The sequence below is a fragment of the Notothenia rossii genome, assembly GCF_949606895.1.
Source record: "Notothenia rossii genome assembly, chromosome: 5".
In the NCBI taxonomy this organism is placed as follows: domain Eukaryota; kingdom Metazoa; phylum Chordata; class Actinopteri; order Perciformes; family Nototheniidae; genus Notothenia; species Notothenia rossii.
The window spans coordinates 66,561,160-66,581,516 of NC_136903.1; the positions used below are offsets into that span (position 1 = coordinate 66,561,160).

At 37.8% G+C, this 20,357-nt stretch overlaps 2 protein-coding genes across 4 annotated transcripts; both read left to right on the forward strand.

The window, feature by feature from the left end:
* Nucleotides 1-1,828: 1,828 nt before the first annotated feature.
* Nucleotides 1,829-10,026, forward strand: csrp1b (cysteine and glycine-rich protein 1b). The gene is made up of 6 exons (XM_079681578.1): nt 1,829-1,931; nt 2,998-3,107; nt 3,557-3,725; nt 8,453-8,582; nt 8,677-8,770; nt 9,459-10,026. The coding sequence occupies exons 2-6, from the start codon at nt 2,999-3,001 to the stop codon at nt 9,533-9,535; spliced, it is 579 nt and encodes a 192-aa protein (XP_079537704.1). The 5' UTR covers nt 1,829-1,931; nt 2,998; the 3' UTR covers nt 9,536-10,026.
* Nucleotides 10,027-11,195: 1,169 nt separating this feature from the next.
* On the forward strand, nt 11,196-18,871 carry LOC307039479 (troponin I, slow skeletal muscle-like). Of its 3 annotated transcripts, none has more exons than XM_079681581.1 (6): nt 11,196-11,498; nt 15,695-16,087; nt 16,168-16,299; nt 16,414-16,503; nt 18,047-18,223; nt 18,593-18,871. In XM_079681581.1, the coding sequence occupies exons 2-6, from the start codon at nt 16,079-16,081 to the stop codon at nt 18,695-18,697; spliced, it is 513 nt and encodes a 170-aa protein (XP_079537707.1). In that variant the 5' UTR covers nt 11,196-11,498; nt 15,695-16,078; the 3' UTR covers nt 18,698-18,871. The 3 variants fall into 3 exon arrangements, with proteins under 3 accessions (XP_079537707.1, XP_079537705.1, XP_079537706.1); XM_079681579.1 differs by lacking the exon at nt 11,196-11,498 and having other exon boundaries at nt 13,145-15,727; nt 15,918-16,087; XM_079681580.1 differs by lacking the exon at nt 11,196-11,498 and adding an exon at nt 13,145-15,349.
* The last annotated feature ends 1,486 nt before the right edge of the window (nt 18,872-20,357 follow it).

A 20,357-nucleotide genomic window follows, 5' to 3' on the forward strand; every position in this document is an offset into this window, starting at 1 on the left:
CACCTCAGGGTACAGCCTGGCAAGCCTGCTCCTGCACAGATTTAATCGATGGAACACTTTAAATTGAAGTACTCCATGCCTCACACAGACGGAGGATTTATGTATGTTCTCAGTTGCAGACCGCCAGGTCTCATCGGTCAGTTCTATGCCCATTTCTTCTTCCCAGGCACCCTTAAGGTGGTTAAGGGAAGGGCTAGAGGTTTCTTGAATAATATTATATAGCTTTGAGATATAGCCTCCCTGACAAGGTTTGAGGCCAAGGCAATCTTCCATCCATCCACCAGGTGGGGCGGCCGGGAAGGAGGAAAATTGTTTTCTTGTATAATCACGAATTTGTAAATATCTAAAATAATGATTCCTTGGGATGTCATATTCTTTGACTAAATGTTCAAAGGATGTGAATACCCCTTCGTAGAACAGATTAGCAACACACTTAAGTTCCTTCCGGGACCACAGGTGGAAAGCGGAGTCTATCAGGGCTGGTTTGAAAGCCGGATTGCAAACTATGGGGATGGAGGAGATAGTTTGTCTATATCCAAAATGCCTCCTGAACTGTGACCATATCCTAAGAGAGCTATTGACCACAGGGTTGTTAAAACAAGGAGGTTTTTGGTGCAAATCAGCGGAATGCTGTTGACTTGTCGGATCAGACATCTGACCTCAATCCAACTGATCATGTGTTGCACGTGCTAAATACCAGACGGATGAAAAAAAGTGGAACAGAATCCCTGAAACAAGCCAGAAGAAAAGATTGCTGCAGTACTGAAGGCAGAACATTATTTTGCTGCAAATAAAGCATGTTGGCCACCAGGGGGCAGCAGCAACACAACAACTATGACCTTTGTTCACCTTTATTGTATGTGGATTTATTTGATTTGATGGAAGTTGATTGCAACAGTTGCTTATTTACAAATAAAGAAGACATGGGATAACATTAGTTTGTATTTGTGGTCGTGTATGATGAATTGAAGTCCAGTATTTACTCTCCTTTCAACTATGATTTGGTCTCCACCAACTCACAGGGAAATATCTATACAAATATATAATGTTAAATTAAAGTGCATGCCCTATTATCGAAGTTTGGACAATTAATTGATGCACCTTACGGTTTAGCAACTGTGTGTGAAAGGCTGTACTGTATTGTTGGTTCTGTATTCATCGTTTAAATATGATGACAACCTCAAAATCATCATTTCTATGGCAAATATAAAATTCAGTGAGATGAAGGATGTGTGATTACAAAGCCATAAGTTACAATGTTTTGATCTTCAATACTTTCCCGAAACACCTAAAACAAAGAGACAGCACATACACCAAATCCATCACAATGTAATTCTGAGGAAATAATGTGTATGACGAACGGAGCCTTCAGAGGATGAAACAAAATAAATGTTTAAACATTTATTTGAGGTGTTCAACAGAGAGACTTTCGGATTGGTCAAGCCAATATTTATGGAGGTTTTGTATATATCTGAGACCTAAAATGTATTGATCAAAAACAGTATAATAGGGGACCTTTAATACCATGAAAAACAGTTAGCTCTACTTTCCATTTGGGGCCGCTAATGTGCAGAATTACTTTGAAACAGTTTGGGCTCCTTTTTACAACACCATCCATCTGTTGCTTTTACATTTCATTTATGTCTGTTTTCTGGCAGGAGGCTTTGTTTCTTTTCACCAAGAACAGTTTCTCAAACATGGAGATGAAGGATCTCTTTCTGTGTCCAAACCTCTCCCATAATAAACTAGTACTAAAATCTTCTTCCCGATTTGCCTCGCTACATCCCTCTCCCTCTCTTGTCTCCCTCTTGTGACTCCTCCCTCAGCCTGGTGTCCTCTCAGCCTCCCTCTGTCTCTCCTCATCAGACCTCTGCCTCTCCTAAACTCAGACATCTCTCAACAACAGGAGAGGATCCTTCTTTGACTTTCAGGTAGGTTCATTTAAGATGTCGACATGTTAAGATGTGATAGTAGAATTACAAGTTATTGTGTCCTCTTGTGTATGTGTTTTTATCTTAAAAACATTAACCTGATGGTTTGAGCTTCAAACAACAGGCCGTATTTATTCTAAGAGATGGAAACATAAAATGACTGACATTGTATGGTTTTAGTGTGTTAACAATAATCCTAAAAAAATATATTACTTTGAGTCTACAAGTCAGTCTTATTGTTTACATTTGTAAAAAAAAAAACATAAAATATGCAGGATAAAATGCAGTAAAAACGACAACTTGGTATTTTTCTTAATATTTTGGGCTTTGGCTTTCAGTGGCCTATTTTTAGAGATGGACACTTCCTCTTATTGTCTAGATAGGATGACTTTATGCTTCAAAAGTGTTTCCTGTTTACTAGCAGGAAAGAAATTAGATAACCTTAAAAAAAAAGTACCGGAACAAATATTCTTGTTTACTGTGTTTTTAAAGTCTTCTAGCCCAAAGCTATCCATGAACTGTGCTTGTATTTATTATGTTCTAAAGTATTGTTTGAGTAACTAAACTTAAATCCTGGTAGCTTGTCGGGTTGTCTGAGCCCAAGACTGTTAACGTGTGATTACAAAATAAAATGCAGGGAGTTTTTCCTGTTTATCCAGAGCGATATAGTAGATTAATGACATTCTGTGTGGATGACGACCCTCATAACATGAGATCATCCACATGAAGACATGTTACTCAGTGCTGACACTGGCGTGGTTTTAATACAGAGTGTATTCTGAGGTCATTTCATCTTTATCTTTGCAGCGTCAGCAGGTATATTTTGCATTTTATTATCAGGCATGGACAGTTCTTCCTGCTCGAATGCTCAAACAAAAGATAGAAAAAAGAGAAGTGTATGATAGCAAACTGCTACCTCTCCTTTTATAGGTATTGTTGCATCTAGCCTCAAGTAGTGCAGATGTTCTCCTTCTGCAGAGCAACACTGATCTGTTTTACAAAAGACAGATGTTATACATACAGTGAATGGAAAATGTACACAACAGGCTCTCCTGCTTGCTTACAGAATGCCTTTCGGGGGAGGAAACAAGTGTGGCTGCTGCCAGAAAACCGTCTACTTTGCAGAGGAAGTGCAGTGCGAGGGGAAGAGTTGGCATAAATCCTGTTTTCTGTGCAGTAAGTATTTTAAGTTCTCAGGTAATCTGCTTTATTTGTATACTGACCTAACTTAGAGAGTAAACGGTCATCACGACCTGTGCCAGGTTGGAATGCAGGGTATTTGGCATCAGGGCAGGAAAGTGAGCCTCAGCAGGATTTCGCTCAGACATCTCACTCCTTATATGGATCCAGTGTAAACATGTGACAAAAGCTTCCTTTTATGGCAGAGGAAGGTACACATACTTTCCCTGAAGCACAGACAAGTATTTATCTGAGGCAGCCAAGCACATAGTGGGTTTCTTCCTTAAGATGTCACGCATAGTTTGGGGTAATGTCACGGCTAATCATCTGAGAAAAAATGTTTTGGAGAAAGGGAGTTACTGTGCTGTAGGAGTGAGAGTAAAGGACAATAAGTAATGGTACATAGATTTTGATTTCATATGTGTTCTCTTTTTTGTTGATTGAAGTGGTCTGTAAGAAGAACTTAGACAGCACAACAGTGGCCGTCCATGTGGATGAAATCTACTGCAAATCATGCTATGGCAAGAAATACGGGCCAAAAGGCTACGGGTTCGGAGGCGGAGCCGGCACCCTGAGCATGGACACAGGAGAGGGACTGGGGATCAAGCCTGAAGAGTGAGCAAACAGCAATTCAACTATGTATATCATAATTATACTGTACATCCAAATTGTGGAATGACTAGTACATTTGACTTTTTTTTTTACATCATCTTTGGATCAGGACAGAAGTCAATGCTATGGAAGCCTGTTTGCGCCACAGAAAAAAAAAGAAAAAATCTTGTAAGTCATTATATTGACTTAACTATCTCATTATGACTTAGTTATCTCATTATAATGACTTAGTTATCTCAGTATAATGACTTAGTTATCTCATTATATTGACTTAACTATCTCATTATGACTTAGTTATCTCATTATAATGACTTAGTTATCTTATTATATTGACTTAACTATCTCATTATGACTTAGTTATCTCATTATATTGACTTAGTTATCTCATTATATTGACTTACTATCTCATTATATTGACTTAGTTATCTCATTATATTGACTTACTATCTCATTATATTGACTTAGTTATCTCATTATATTGACTTACTATCTCACTATATTGACTTAGTTATCTCATTATATTGACTTAGTTATCTCATTATATTGACTTAGTTATCTCATTATATTGACTTAACTATCTCATTATATTGACTTAGTTATCTCATTATATTGACTTACTATCTCATTATATTGACTTAGTTATCTCATTATATTGACTTACTATCTCATTATATTTACTTAACTATCTCATTTTAATGACTTAAGACAACTACCAGCAAGTCAAAACAATACACTCTGCAGGTCACCCTTGAAAAAGAGATCTTTTGATCTCAAGGGGCTTTCACCTGGTTAAATAAAGGCTACAAACAAACAAACACTAGCTGTAAGCAATCTTGATTTTGGAGCACTCCTGAAAAGAACATTGTCATGAAGATAGCATCTACTGTTAAAAAGGTAACATGTGAAGTAATGTTACTGGTATAGGCCTAATGTTAAATAGATAAACGTTAAATATAGCATGCACCGACCGCTGTTTACCTTCATAAAATATGCTAAAAACCACAGTTGCTGCTACAGTCCGAACTCTACATCAGATGTTCGGTTATACTTCATATTCTGCTTTCATGATTATGTAGACGTTCGGTCACCAGGGCAAGTTATAGCCTCTTTCCGACGAAAACAAGTTATGTTTTACTCTTGGCACAGGCGTAGTACGTGTGTGTTCATTCACAGTGGACATAATGAACACGTAAAAAACGCTGTATGTGTACGGTCGCAAATGTGAATTTAAAATGTTGTTCCTCAGAAAATAAATGTCCTGTAGTATCGTCCCTGTGCACTCCGGCAGCACTGCACATGGAAACGCAGGAGCCCGCAGCGGCTGTGTCACAAACTCACAACTTTATATATGGCTAGTCTACAACGCCTTAATCTGAACTCATAATATATAGTTAATTGATGAGTAAGAACCTAACGTAGGCTATGGCTTATGGATAGGTAAACGGACATTGGCAAGCTTGAACACGTTTTAAATAACCATGGTGGAGCTCCCTATGTCTCTAGCACAGTATCAATGCACATTATCTTGCTCGCCACAGAATGCTGAGTTGATCTGTTTGAAACGTTTCCCATTTACTATATGCGTCCAAGGTACGAATCCTGTCCAAATGTAGTCAAAAGCAAAACCTCTCCCTAATGAATTGACCCATACAGTGCGCATCGGCTTCGATCCGCTTCAAGTTATGCATAAGTGCCATATGCCCTAGCGAACCTGTAGCCAGTGGCGCCTCCAGACATTTTTCATAGGGGTGGCCAAATGGGGCCACTGAAAATCTTGGGGTGGCCCACCAAAACCAATAATTTAATTGTTGTAAAAGTATAGACTCGATGAAAACAATGGCAAAGAGAATCACCTACTGATATACATTGGTTTCTTATTTTACATTTTCTAATACTATTCATCTGAAGTGAATATAATACGGATAGTTAACATTTTACTTCAAACAACATTTAAAAATAACCTTGTTTTGTGTTATGTATACATGTGTTGGTGATTTATTGTTTTGTTTTTTATATATGCTAGTTGTTCTTTCCTTTTAAAAAGACAAATACAGCTTAATTTAAATAAGTTCCTTTATTGTAAGGCACAAAATGTTCAGCATTCTCAACACATACAATACACAACAGCAACACAACATGTTCTTCAGTTATATTATGTCTCTAGGTTATCATTTTTTTTAGACTGAACAAAGCTGTTTGTGTCACACTGGGATCAAAGATGATTGACATGACTTTATTAAATCAAGTTTTAAAACATGACTATTTTATTTCAACAGGACCCAAAAACACAAGGGGTATAAAATGGTAAATACATACTGTGATTGAACACAAAACACCATCTATTATTGACCTTTATAGCAAATTCAAAACATTATAAATGATACAAAACACCACCTTTTAGTATTAGACAGAAAATAGGTGATGAGACATATTTCTATTTTTTTTTTATTAGGCCACTGTGGTGAAAGTAATACATATAGCTTGTATTCCATTTGTTTTGAAAATGTATATTTATACTTTATAAACAAACTGGTTACCCTTTTTTTAAATTAGCATACAGAACATTATGAAAACAAACTTGACTAATGGTCGGCTCATAACATCAGAACACAGAAGAGGAAAAACTGCATAGATTCTCGTTTCATTTTGAAGGAGCTGCAGACCTAAAGTGTGTAGAAGACTTAAATGATTAAAAAGGTCAAAATCACATTAATAAAACTGTAGGCTACTTAGGTTTTAGTTTCACTTTTACAAAACAGAGTTCCACATGTACTTTCTAGCATGTATGGCCATCTCCTCACTAGCCCTAGGCTGCTGCTCCCCTGCCAGCTCTGTCTCTCCTTTACTCATCTTCTTTTTAAAATAAGAAGAGATGTCTGTTGACTTTCTCTTCATGTTCTGTAAATTCACATTACACACAGCAGTGATTAATAGTAGCCTACGCATTACACCAGCCCAGCATACCGACATCCGCTAACGTTAGCTTAGCAAGCTAAACTAACGCTAACTAGGATAGCTGCCAAAGTGTGTTTACAGACTAATTATACCTGAAGTCAAGCCAGCCTTTACTGAGCACCGAACCTGTTTTCCAGGTTTTCCAGCGTTGTTCTCGTTTTAATGCCATTGAACACACATTTTGATCAGAATAACAGCTAAAGGTAAGCATATCTCCGTTTTTTGCTACCTAAAGCTAACACACTAAAGCCTAAAGTGTTGTGGGGCTTAACAGGCAACAAACGTTTACGACTTACCTTCTAGTAGTCTGGTGGATTTTTGTCAAGTCAGTAGAAAAGTCAGTAGAAAGAAAAGTTTTGCTGCGCGAGTATCAGAGTGGTGCGCCGAGTATCAGAGTGTTACCATGGTAGCAGAGGGAGAGGGAGGGGCTGCAGCATGAGCTGGCTGTGTATTTTTTGTTAAATATCAGATAAACTACTACGCATACGTGACTGGCGAGGCGGTGTATGGGTGGGGGGGCCAGTGGGGGGGCCAACAAATATATCAGGGTGGCCATGGCCCCCCCTGTCCTGCCCCCTGCTGGCGCCACTGCCTGTAGCACAGTGTTAATTGGATGCTAACTGCAGTTCGCTGTGTTTACCTTTTAACACCAGCAAAACAACAAATATAGTACTCACGCACATTATTGTAAAGAAATTGCTGAACAGGAGTTTTTAATGTGATTTAATAAATACATCAGTTAAACCCAGTAAGCTAACACTCCACGAAATATAGCAATACAGTTACGTTAGACACCTAGGCCTACCTCGAGTCAGTTCGGCCATCCAAACGGTCGGCGCATGCTATATTTAACGTTTATCTATTTAACATTAGGCCTATACCAGTAACATTACTTCACATGTTACCTTTTTAACAGTAGATATTACCTTCATGAAGCGTGTGGCAAGAGCAAAAACAATGTTCTTTTCAGGAGTGCTCCAAAATCAAGATTGCTTACAGCTAGTGTATTGCTTTGACTTGCTGGTAGTTGTCTTAAGTCAATTTAATGAGATAGCTAAGTCAATATAATGAGATATTAAGTCAATATAATGAGATAACTAAGTCAATATAATGAGATAATATAATGAGATAGCTAAGTCAATATAATGAGATATTAAGTCAATATAATGAGATATTAAGTTAATATAATGAGATAACTAAGTCAATATAATGAGATAATATAATGAGATAGTAAGTCAATATAATGAGATAACTAAGTCAATATAATGAGATAGTAAGTCAATATAATGAGATAACTAAGTCAATAAAATGAGATATTAAGTTAATATAATGAGATAACTAAGTCAATATAATGAGATAATATAATGAGATAGTAAGTCAATATAATGAGATAACTAAGTCAATATAATGAGATAACTAAGTCATTATAATGAGATAGTAAGTCATATAATGAGATAACTAAGTCATTATAATGACTTACAGGATTTTTAAAAAAGATATTTCCTTTGGCGCAAACAGGCTTCCATAATATGGAAGCCTTTTTGCGCCAAAAACTCCAAGGCACTCTTATTAAACAATGAAAATGCCTTAAATATAATGGCGTATTATTAAGTGCGTTGGATTTTTTATGATTTCAACACGTTATATCATGTTTGAGTTTTTGTTTGACTCAATACTTTCAACTAAGAGATGAAACATAAATGAGATCCAGATACCTGTTAGCAGTTAGAGTCCTCCCCAACTGTCATCTTTAAATCTCTCTTTCTTCATGACAGACAAGCGCCTCATCGCCCTACAACCAACCCCAACGCCTCAAAGTTCGCTCAGAAACAAGGAGGCTCAGATGTGTGTCCTCGATGTGGGAAAATGGTGTACGCAGCCGAGAAGGTTGTTGGAGGAGGAAATGTAAGAGATAAACGCATTATCGATCGTACTAAATTAAAACGATGATTTGACAGTTCTCTGTGTTTCTTTAACTTTGTCTCTGCTCTCTTATCAGTCCTGGCACAAAGGCTGCTTTCGCTGCGCCAAGTGTGGAAAAGGACTCGAGTCCACAACCCTCGCCGATAGAGACGGAGAGATCTTCTGTAAAGGTTTGTGACAACTAATCCCATGAAGTGATGTCTGAGAAAAATCAATCAGCAAATCCCTCAATAATCACTTATTCATTTGTCCAACAAAAATGCATACGATTTCCTCGTCTAACTTTCAAAATTGAGTATATTTTCAGTTTTCTGGCGTGACATTAAAATTGGCATTTGGAACTTTGATGCTCAAAATAAAGCAGTGTGGGCTTTAGGATATAATTGGCATTTTTAATTAATGGAATCTTTTATTATGTTCTGAATATCCGATGGAGCAAACAATATACTGACTAATTGAGGAAATAATCTGTTGGTTAGGTGATGAAATAATTATTTATTGTACTTTTCACATCTATCAGAAATGAGAAAATCCTCATCTCTGTATCACAACTGGATGACTGTATTGCAAATGTTTTGTTTAGGCGGTGTACAACATGTATAATAACAGTACACAGAGGTTAAACTCAGCCAGTGACATTTGAACAGTAACCTTGTGCCGACGATCACTCGAAATGACTTGAGTACAAACAGGTCAGCAGCCCCCGGGACTTTTGCCATTTAGTATATTTGTATTCATATTCTATAATGCCTTTACTGTATGTACAAATAGACCACCCGACATCTAAAAGCACAGTGGTCAGTAGCAACCCTGCAAACAGCAGTTTAATAAACTGTGTCTCTGTCATTTCATTCACAGGTTGCTACGCCAAGAACTTCGGCCCCAAAGGGTTTGGTTTTGGCCAGGGTGCCGGAGCTCTGGCTCACTCCCAGTAAACCGGAAGCCTGGGCCCTCCAGAGGCCGAAATCGCTCAGATAGCATCACTTCAAGGATCCTTCAGTCGATATACCTATTTGACTGTTCACTCCAGCTGAAGGAGAAGAGGAGTGACAGAGGCACTCCACACACTGCTTTAAATACAAGTTCACCAAGTAGATTTCGCTCTGTGTGACATTTTGATCTAGATTTGTATGTCCTATTTTTGACAGCTCAAAATATAATGCTTGATGTTGAAAATGCACAAAATACTATGTTTGGATGTGCACATTATGTGTGTTTCACTGAATGGTAAAGTAAAGGGAAAATATAACCAATGTATTGTGCTGCAATACTAAGAGATATGTCTAATGTAGTAACAGAACTAAGTTTGGCAAGTGTTGAGACAGATTTATATCTAAGAAAGTTCGCATCTTACTGAGAAAAAAAACAAGATCCACATATTTCAAGACTGACAGCTTTGAAATATCAGGCTTACATAATGCTTCAGTTACACTCAAGATAAAGCGTCCCTTTCTGCCTTACATGTCAACTGCTGTACATATTGTCTTAAGATTATGTTTTATTGCTGAGACACAAAATAAATCAGTCACAAAAAAAAACAAGCGAAAAATATTTTTTTTTCTCCATGAGTCAAAGTCTGGCATGCTCTGCACAATTGTTATTATTCTTTCTGGGATTCTGGTCTGATGAAATCAGGGTGTGTGTGTGGCACTGGGTGTGCTTGTAATTCCTTCTAATCATCATCAAACAGAGGAAAAGGCCAGCTGTTGTTAGGAACAACGGAGTCGCAGTGCTCAGCCCCATCTCCGCCTGCGCCGAGGAGCTGGCACGCTGACCAGAGAGGGGGGGGGGCAGCTGTGGAGGGGAGGGGGGCAGCTGTTTGTTTTGGTTAAAGACTACAACGTGTGTGAGTCACATCACAGCCAAACTAGGTCCAAATTCAAACACAGAAAAAAGTATGACGGTATTCAGATTGATAAGTCATCAATAATATGTTTAATTTCTGACATTATAGGCGTTTTAAAATGTACACATGTTTTCTCTTAACGTCCTGCTGCAAATATGAAAATACCATTGATGTGTAGTTAAATTCTCTTCAGACGATCCCCACCAGAGGGCAGTAGAGGAATTTAATATATAATCTTACAGAGTGATCAGGTGAAGTTATTCATGTATTTTTGTAACAAGTCTTTGTAGTTTAAAAAATGAACCAAAAATGAATCCTTTGTTTTAAATTATATTTGTATAATTTGATGGTCTTTTACTATCGATTGCACTGACTTCCTTAGATGTGTTGAACTAGTGGTTTACCCTTCCAAAGTCATGAAGACAGGAGCAATTATGTAAGGTTTAAACACTGTTTAACATGCAAGTCAAATGAAACAGACGTCACCGAACATTTTCTGGCCGGCAAAATGTTTTACTACATTGCGTTGTGGTCAGTGGCGGCCGGCCCATAGGGGCGCTAGGGGCGCCGCACCACCTCTTCCCACATTACATTTTTTTTTTTTAAACAAATATATATATATATTTTTTAATGAATAAGGTAAATATTATATAATTGGTATCAGTAAAATGTATAATCTACAATAAAATCTCGTTTAAAATGGTGATACGATGTCTAAAGTTACTGATAAGTCACATGTTTCCTGCCTGGCCTTGCCCGTGTATCATTACCCTCTCTCGTCAGGGCGCTAAGAGAGGAGCCCTCAACCAGTGCAGCAGCAGCCACTAGCAGCTGACTGTTGCTATCTGTAAACCATGGCTCCGAAACATAATTTCATCCAATCGGCGTCGTCAAATCTGATGATCACAGTCTGTGAGTTGGTTATGGCTAGAAAGGATCAGTCTTGTGTAAAACTCTCGCGAAAGTTTGCGAGTCACGTGGCTGAATGTTTACGTTTGACAGGCAGCCTTTCAGTTCCGATCGTTAACATCAGTGGGCCACAGCAAATGATGGTGAGAAGCTAAACTATCTATTAATTATGTCAATTACAGGGAGTGTGATTGTAACTGTGTGTGACTACTGTAGCTGGATGCAAAGAGGTAAATGCTGTCTTTTGTTGCATGCTTGCTCTTCAAACCGCCGGGGACAGATACTATGTGCCCGTGATAAATAAACACACACACACACACACACACACACACACACACACACACACACACACACACACACACACACGTGTGTGTGTCATACACATATTATTGTAGTTGAGTTTTGACAGCCTTCATCAAACCAGATGTTTTTGCCTTAATGGTCTGTTTTCTAATATTTCTGTGTTTCTGAACCACGTCTGTGTCTGCATATAATGTTCGTACTTAGTCTCCTGGTTTTCCTCCTGATTGGGAATTCAATCATTTGAGTGTTCCCAAAGAACCGGTGTTCTGCAGTTTGTGTGGGCCTACTGTACTGTTGCACAGTTTACTGTAGAAACTATGTCCAGGACAAGGTATTTGGAAGTTTTGGAAGATTCATAGCTAACCACACTGAAGATTATGGAGGTATTGATCAGTCTTCTCATATCTCTCACATCACCAGAAGTCATAATTTAAGGGGTCATTTCTAAAAATGTTCCCCGTGTGGTTTATTCCCCAATAGCCCCACCTAAAATAATTTCCACCAGCCGCCACTGGTTGTGGTTCAAGATTATGTAAGAAAAAAGCCTCACAACCGACCGACACATCTGCTGTGTTCGGTTTCCCCTAAATGTGTCAGATTAGGTTAGCAGTTCTGTCATAATCTGTATTGGATTTAAAAGAGGTTGACACTGCAGCAGACACAACCAAACTGTGTTTTATTAGCTAGAGTCTGCTAAGACATCTCAGCCAGCAAAGAAAGCAAAAGGACTTGGGATAAAGAATCCTTATTTGACGAACACTCATAATTGTTTTGGAATTAAGTCATTTGGCTGGAGTGAAGCATAACAAAAACGACTGTCAGCTAAGAAGCAGCAGCCCAGAGAAGCTGGTATTTGCTTATGAGTGCGAGTTTTGGTGGTAAATCTGGTCCAGTTGTGATTGTAAACTGGAAATACGAAAGATCTATGATACAGCTGCCATGAACACTAAAAGACTTAAACTATTACAGCACACAGTCACATGTGAAAACTACTGTACTGTAGTATAATCCACTGACATTTGAATATACGAGTAAGTGTTAAATTTCCTAGAAACACACACACACACACGCACGCACACACACACACACACACACACACACACACACACACACACACACACACACACAGACACACAGACACACAGACACACACACACACACACACACACACACACAAAGACAAACACACACAGCACTTTGTTAATCCTGCTGCCATATTTACCGAGGAATTATAATCAGCTGCCATGAGCCCACCGGCTGGATCTCAGTGTCATAAATCAAATCAGCAGCAGGGCTTTAAAGTCCTGACTCAGCGAGAGCTAAAGAACAATTTGGCACATTTTAACTATCTCCAAAACCTGTCAAAAGAGTACTGCCACACACCCAAAGCAAGGCAAGGCAGTATATATATATATATATATATATATATATATATATATATATATATATATATATATATATATATATATATATATATATATATATATGAACACAAACCACACGAGTGATTTTGTGGATTAATGTAATAACCTTTTGTCTTTACATTAGTGAATTCAGCACTGTCGTATATTCCATGGTCTATAAAGACAACTGAGTAAATTGTTGGAGGCGGGACAACGTTCATTCCTATGAAAGTTGCTCAGTAGCACAGGAAGCCAAAATGGCCTGACCCTTAGGAGCAACCCCTGTCTGGGCGGATAGAGCATGCAAACGTGCATTTTGCTTAAGGTTTTAGCGCTTTTACCATGTTTATACCCTAATGATTTAAGGGCTGTAAATGGGCGTTGTAGTACCACCTTTTGGCCACTACGAACATTTGCTTCAGCGTACCAAGCACTCACTGGGGAATTGGTACACAAACCTTGAGGACGCATACAGTATGAAAGCTCGGCCCCAGAATCAAAGAGTGGCAGCATCGCATGGTGCTGCAATTTGTCTATGTTTAGTTGTTGGCCTTAACTAAATGTATACTGGAAACTGCATTCCTGCCATAAAACCACAGCTTAGCATTGTCTGTAGCCATTATCGTAATCAGACCAACGGAGGCCTGAAGTCTCGGGGTGGTGGGGGGCAGGGAATGTCTCCAACATCACGTTTAGAAGCCAAAGAAAGTCTCAGAAATCATCTATAGCCACAAGAAAAGTTGTTTGGTTACTGCAGCTTAGTTTAGTTTAAAATTGGAAAAAAACAAATTCTGTCTGTATATAAACAGCAGCTATCTGTTGAGGTTTAACAAAGCTGGTGTACACGAGCAGAGAAAGATCCTTTAAATATATCACAAGAGGAAAACTAGATTAACAACTGACTGCAAACTGCTGGTGTGAAAGTCGACAAGAACGCTGTTTATCGCGCCTTGGCACACAGAAAAGTTCTCACACATTATTATAAGAAAGCAGCGATCGGTGATCTGTCAACACGAGCATCACATTTACTGTTATCCTGAGACCACCCCCTCTCATTTGTGTGTATTTGTGTGAGTGCTTCTATTTAAGTCTCTTTGTGATAGAGGAGGGATAGAGAGCAGCAGGAGATAAATATTCTGTTACGTTCTTCTCTCCATCACTCTGAATCAACAGCAACAACATAGAAAGGTAAGAAAGGCCATTATACTCCATCAATTTACCCAATTCATTCTGTGTAATTATGTACAGTTGGTTTGATCTAGGATCAGATTTTATTTAGATTTAACAAATTAAATCACACATAGAAACAAATATTTTGAATCAAAATATATTTAATAATGTGAAAAACATTGTAACTAAATGTTGGGGAGCAATTACTGATTATTTTTTTCCTCAATAGATGTTGTGGTTATAACATCTAGACATCGAATAAGTTCCTAGAAACTTTGGGGAGACATTTTGGGGGATTTTATTTGCGGACCCGCAGTCCAAAAAGCAAGGATTCAGTTTATTATATATTGCCATTTTTATAATACAATCTTCTTTCAAAGTATATGTATTTTTATTTCGCAGTATTTTTATATGTTTATGGATGAAACTTTTGAGTAATTATTAACTGTTGATAAGTGAAATAACACACATAAATGTCTGTTTTTAGCTAATCCAGTAAATTAAATTGATGACAAATCAGCGTTGCTAAATTGTCACAATAAGTCTGATTGACACAATACAGCGAGAGATATTAAAAAGGTATGGTCAAATCTAAAGTTGAAATGATTAGTTCTTTAATCAATTAGGTGAATCAAAACAAATATTTTTAAGCAATAAAACTCATAATTCCACGATTAAATTAATGGTAGTAAACCTAATATTTTTTGGTTTTGAAAAGTTTGTTGGACAAAACAAGTATTTTGATATCTTACAGCCCTTAATTTTTTTTTGCTAATTAATCAGAATTGAAAATAATTGACAGTTGCGGCTCTATGTAATCTCATATGGTTGACAATACAGTTTCAAGGTAAATATAACCCAAAGCTACAGTATGTAGAACATGCAGTTCTTCCTATTTGTACATATATTGTTTGGCCTTGGTTAAGTCAGGTCAGCTTTTTTCAAAAATAATATTTGGGTCAGTGTTGTGTGTTGCTTTGCGACCCAGTCTATCGTCTTTGTCTTTATCCAGTGGGAAAGGGGGTGTAAGCAGGGAATGTCATTTGGATGATCTGCTCTTGTTGGGCTGTGCATGCTTCTTCCCGTCTGCCAGACGTCTGTGTTATCAACACTGAGAGGTGAGAGGTGATTTGGTCCAGAGGGCCCTTCTACAAATTAGATAATATAACAATGCCTGATAAGCAAAACAAACAAGGTTAGCCATGTGGCGAGAAATGTCCTTTAGTAACTTCAAATATAATACATATCAGTGTTAAAGGATAATAAAAGCATTGGAGTAAACAAAATGAAAGCTTTATTGTATCCTCTATATTTCCAGTCTTGTAACACTAAAGTCAATGAATTTGAATGTATGTATAGTGGAGCTAAAAGCGGGACCATAGTTAAGACCCTTTGGGGCCCTCGACCCAGTGGTCCCCCTGATGAGCACTTCAGAGGAAAAAGGTTTTATTTTTGTCTTCCAGGGGGAATAGAGATACCAAGATGCCTGAGAAAGTGTAAGTATTGTGTGTCTGTTATTGTTTCCATTTCCAAATCAGAATATCAGTATCATAAAGCAAATATATGCATCTATGGAAGCACATAATGAAGTTTAATATGGAAATGACCAAGTTGTTATATCTGCAATTGACACACATTTTACATTTCTTCTGTCTATTTTGTCCTCTCTGTATTTTCCATCGACAGACCAGAGGTATGTTTTTACAAAAGAATGCACACTAAGACGACAGACCAATTATCACATGTTAAGATGATCACTTTATCACTTGCTACTATGTCACGCTATATTAAAAAAAAAGTCAATCTTTTTGCAGAGGAAATCAAAGATCTCAGCTTCTCGCAAGCTAATGCTGAAGGTAAGTCCTCAGTCCGTTTTGCCCAGAGTGCATCTTCCCAGTAAATCTAAATTAAATAGGATTGGTTTGTAATATTTCAGAGCTTGTTGGTTGCCACTGCCCAGGAGGCACTGGAGCAGGAGTTAGAAGAAAAGGAGGAAGAGAAGGAAAAGTACCTGGAAGAACACACTCCTCCTATACATACCAGCTGCATGTCGTTGGCAGAGCTAAAGGTAGAATCCCACACTTGCCTATCAGATTTGCAAGATTAAACTCCAGAATAATGATGCTAAAGATCTGTTGATGAAGTAAATATTATTTTTTTCTTATTTTTTTTTTTTTTTTAGACATTATGTGAAGAGCTGTATGCCAAAATAGACGTGGTGGACGAGGAGCGATATGATATTGAAGCCAAAGTCTTGCACAACACCAGAGAGGTAACTGAACATTGTTTAAGAAACATATAAAGTTAACAGCTTGTTTTGTTGCAAAACAAACTATAACAATTAAATATACATACATCACAAAGCTGTAAAAGCATTCTGATGTGGTCAAACAAGTACTTAAACACCAAGAGAGTTTAGTTTCATTTCATCCAAGTTGAATATCTCCCACTGTCTGTGGCAAATTACCTAAATTAAATTACTCTTTATGAGTAGTGGAAGAAGTACTAAGACCACTGACTGAAGTAAAAGTAGAGATAGTATAGTCCTAAATTAGCCATTACAAGTAAAAGTCCTGAATTGCAAATGTTACCTGAAAAGTACAATACTATTATCAGCTAAATGTACTTGAAGTAGAAACATGCGGATGTTTTTTCAAAGGTAATACATTAGAACAAAATCATTTATGTAGGAGCATATTATGTTGTAGTTGGGGACCATATGGGACAATTTCTAGATAATTTGTAACATGCAAAATAGTAGTAGTGCATCGATATGATATTAGCATGTCATGTGTTTGTATTATGTAAAAAGTAACCATTAGTGAAGTAAGAAATAAAAATGTCCCTATGAAATGTAATAAAGTAGCATAACAGAGGCCCTATTATGATGTTGGGGTTTATCTTTCCTGTAGTGTGTTATATATAGGTGTTTGTCTATTTAAATGGTCCGCAAAGGCTAAAATCCCAAAGTTACCCCTGCCTCAAACGCCTCCATCGGACTTCCTTGTTTACTTCCATAACATAGTGACATCACTGTGTAACACACCCAAGCTTCCATTGACTAACGCTCCAAAACATTGCGATATCTGCAGTTGACCAATCACAACAGAGCTAGCCACTCAGAGCAGACTGGGCTCTGGTTTCAGACAGAGGGTGAAAAGAGGTGCTGCAGCACAGGCAGTATGAGAACAATAAAGAGCTCTTTGAACATTTAAGGTCACCTATTATGCAAAATCCACTTTTTCATGTATTTTCTACATAAACATGTGTTCTGTGTAAAGAGATTCTGAAAGTTTCAGGAAAACATATTCTCTCACTTTTTGTCCTGATCCATTTATATAAAAACCTGTCTGAAAATGAGCTGATCAGATTTTGGCCACTTTATGATGTCATAACGATGTTTTGGCTTGTGTAACCATTAGCCAATTACCAACCAAGGTAACCCCCCCCCCCCCACCACCTTATCACCTGAATCTCCTCCAAGAGCACCATTGTGTTCTTTTTAACCAAATATCCCTCAGAGGGGCGTTGGGAGTGGCTCCTTATTTTCATCTAAAGTAAATGACAAAGAATCAGCACTTTATATCTGAGACCTATAATATATTGATGAAAAACAGTATAATAGGGGACCTTTAAAGCATGTAAACATGTCATAGTAGACACACAAAATAAAAATATGAACCTAAGAATTAGCACAATATGTCCTCTTTAAATGGAAATAATCAAAACAAAGTATGTCAAAATACTTGAAGTACTTTACTTATGTAAATGTACTTTGTTACACTCGACCACTGCTCTCTACTCTTTCTCCATAGATTAAAGACCTAAACATCAAGGTAGTGGACCTGCGAGGGAAGTTTAAGAGACCCAGCCTGAGAAGGGTGAGGGTTTCTGCTGACGCCATCCTGCGCTCCCTACTGGGCTCCAAACACAAAGTCTCTCTGGATCTGAGATCGAATCTTAAATCAGTCAAAAAGGATGACACAGAAAAGGTTGGTTTGGAAAATTGCAGAGAAATCATAAGGAGATCATTTTTAGCCAAAGGGAAAGAATCCTGATGTATTGACAGGGCACACAATGTGCTGAGATAATTTATGCAGCACATTACTTTTGTTGACTGGTATAGATGTGTGAAACAGAATATTAAGCTTTCTTAGCTTGCCAAAACACAATTAAAAACCACAGGTGTACTGTAACGGTCAGGATATCATATTATGTCTAATAAGGATTCATATATCTGAATAGGGTTTAGTTTCATGGAGAGTCAGTGCACTTAATAGAGATCTCCTACATCAAAATGTGCAGAACAGCATAACAAAAGGGAACATTTCACAAAAGTCTCTGTGTTTGCCTCCGTGCAGGAGAAGACGGTGGAGGTGAACGACTGGAGGAAGAATGTGGAGGCCATGTCGGGCATGGAGGGCCGCAAGAAGATGTTTGATGCAGCAATGGGCCAAAACCAGTAAATGGCTGTTAGTGAAAGAAACAGCTGGCTCCAAAGAGTGCATACAACACACATTAATGCATTTAAATCTCACTTCACAGGGCTACAGGGAATCTTTTGGTACATTATATATTCAGTTCATTACTGTATGTTTTGTTGCATTATCACTGAAATAAATACAGCCTATGCAGCCTCACTGTTCGTGTCTATCTGTTGCTCGTCTTTAAATATTAAAAGACACAACGTTTTGCGAACACACATCAATCAGCTGTTGTGATGAAATGTCAGTGGATTTAAGATGTTGTTTGTATAGTATGGTTAGTTTGTGTGGGACTGCCTGGCTGTCATCCATACACAATCACACACTTTTAATGGGGAAATTAATACAAATGTAACCAAGTACAGATAACTCAGAAGTTGCCAAAACTACAATCATGGAAGAGTCAAGAAAGACGCACATTTAACAAAATATACGACTCAACCAGAACAACCCAGGATGTAATTTATCATCAATATAAAGAGCAAGAAACCTCAAATGCATGTACCAAACCAAAACCTCTACCAGTACAAAGAATCATAAAGAATTGGCAACAATGCACATGAAGTAGCTACATGGAAAGCAGCATATGTGCAGATATGCAAAACATCAACCAGCAGGACAGCCATTTAATAGTTTGCTAAACTAGCATAAGCTGTACCTGCTCTAGCCTGGTGAAGTGACGCATAGTGATACAGTCTGGCATGTCACAGGAGAATAAATCTTTTACGAAGAGTCTGTCTGCAGCCGAGGACAGCAGGATATTAAACTCAAACTTGGAGCGAACTCTATGGCTATAACTAGCTTTTACTTCAATGCATTCCTCCTGGAACAGCATGTTAGCTTCTTTGTGGAAATGCTAATTTCCCAGCGGAGTATACTGCTACACAACCCGTTTAAAGAGCCCGAGGTGCGTTTGAAATATTCTGCATCATCTATGAAGGTTCACGTCATGTGCGAGACTCACCTGCCCTATCCACCTGTATGAAATAAAATACTATAGCTGCAAGTCTTTACTACGTTCTCACAATAAGCACTTGTTGTTTTGACTAACTTTTACAGTATATTTTGGTATTGAAATAAAGTGTGTTTGGGGTGAATGTAAGGCTCTTCCCCAGGTACAATCCTGTTGGCTAAACCATGCATACATTTATGTCTTAATTAATTCAACATTAAATGTTAAAAACAACAACAGCTTCCTAATTCCAAAGTGCACAAATTAACAATGTTAACAGTGCTTAAAATAGTGCGATTAGTTTTAATGATCCAAAAATCATCCTAAAAGGGTGAAATCAACTAAGTGCTTGTTTTTTTCCCTCAACAATCCAAAACCCAGTGTATAGAATGGCCTTTTCAGGTCAGTTTAAGGTGCCTCTAGTAGGCCACTAATTAATATGAATTTGTTAATAGTGTTCATTCTTATTCTGGTTATGTTAGTACTTCTATATCATGGTTTTAGAAAAGATGACGGAAAGTGCTTTCATTTCCCCCACAAGGTGTCAGTATCAACTCAGTTTAGTAAGAACATAATTTTCCAACCAACATGTTTCAGTAACTTGAGAAAAAAGCCGGAATAAAGGTACTGTTTGGGCCTTATTGCCTGTGCTGCTAATTGAAAAGAGATTATGCTTAACAACTTAAAACA

Coding starts and splice junctions, on each gene's coding strand:
- csrp1b (XM_079681578.1), top strand. CDS start 2,999: ATGCCTTTCGGGGGAGGAAACAAGTGTGGCTGCTGCCAGAAAACCGTC. Junction 3,726..8,452: donor CTGGGGATCAAGCCTGAAGA/GTGAGCAAACAG, acceptor TCTTCATGACAG/ACAAGCGCCTCATCGCCCTA. Junction 8,583..8,676: donor AGGTTGTTGGAGGAGGAAAT/GTAAGAGATAAA, acceptor CTCTCTTATCAG/TCCTGGCACAAAGGCTGCTT.
- LOC307039479 (XM_079681581.1), top strand. Junction 16,300..16,413: donor TGTCGTTGGCAGAGCTAAAG/GTAGAATCCCAC, acceptor TTTTTTTTTTAG/ACATTATGTGAAGAGCTGTA. Junction 18,224..18,592: donor AAAAGGATGACACAGAAAAG/GTTGGTTTGGAA, acceptor GCCTCCGTGCAG/GAGAAGACGGTGGAGGTGAA.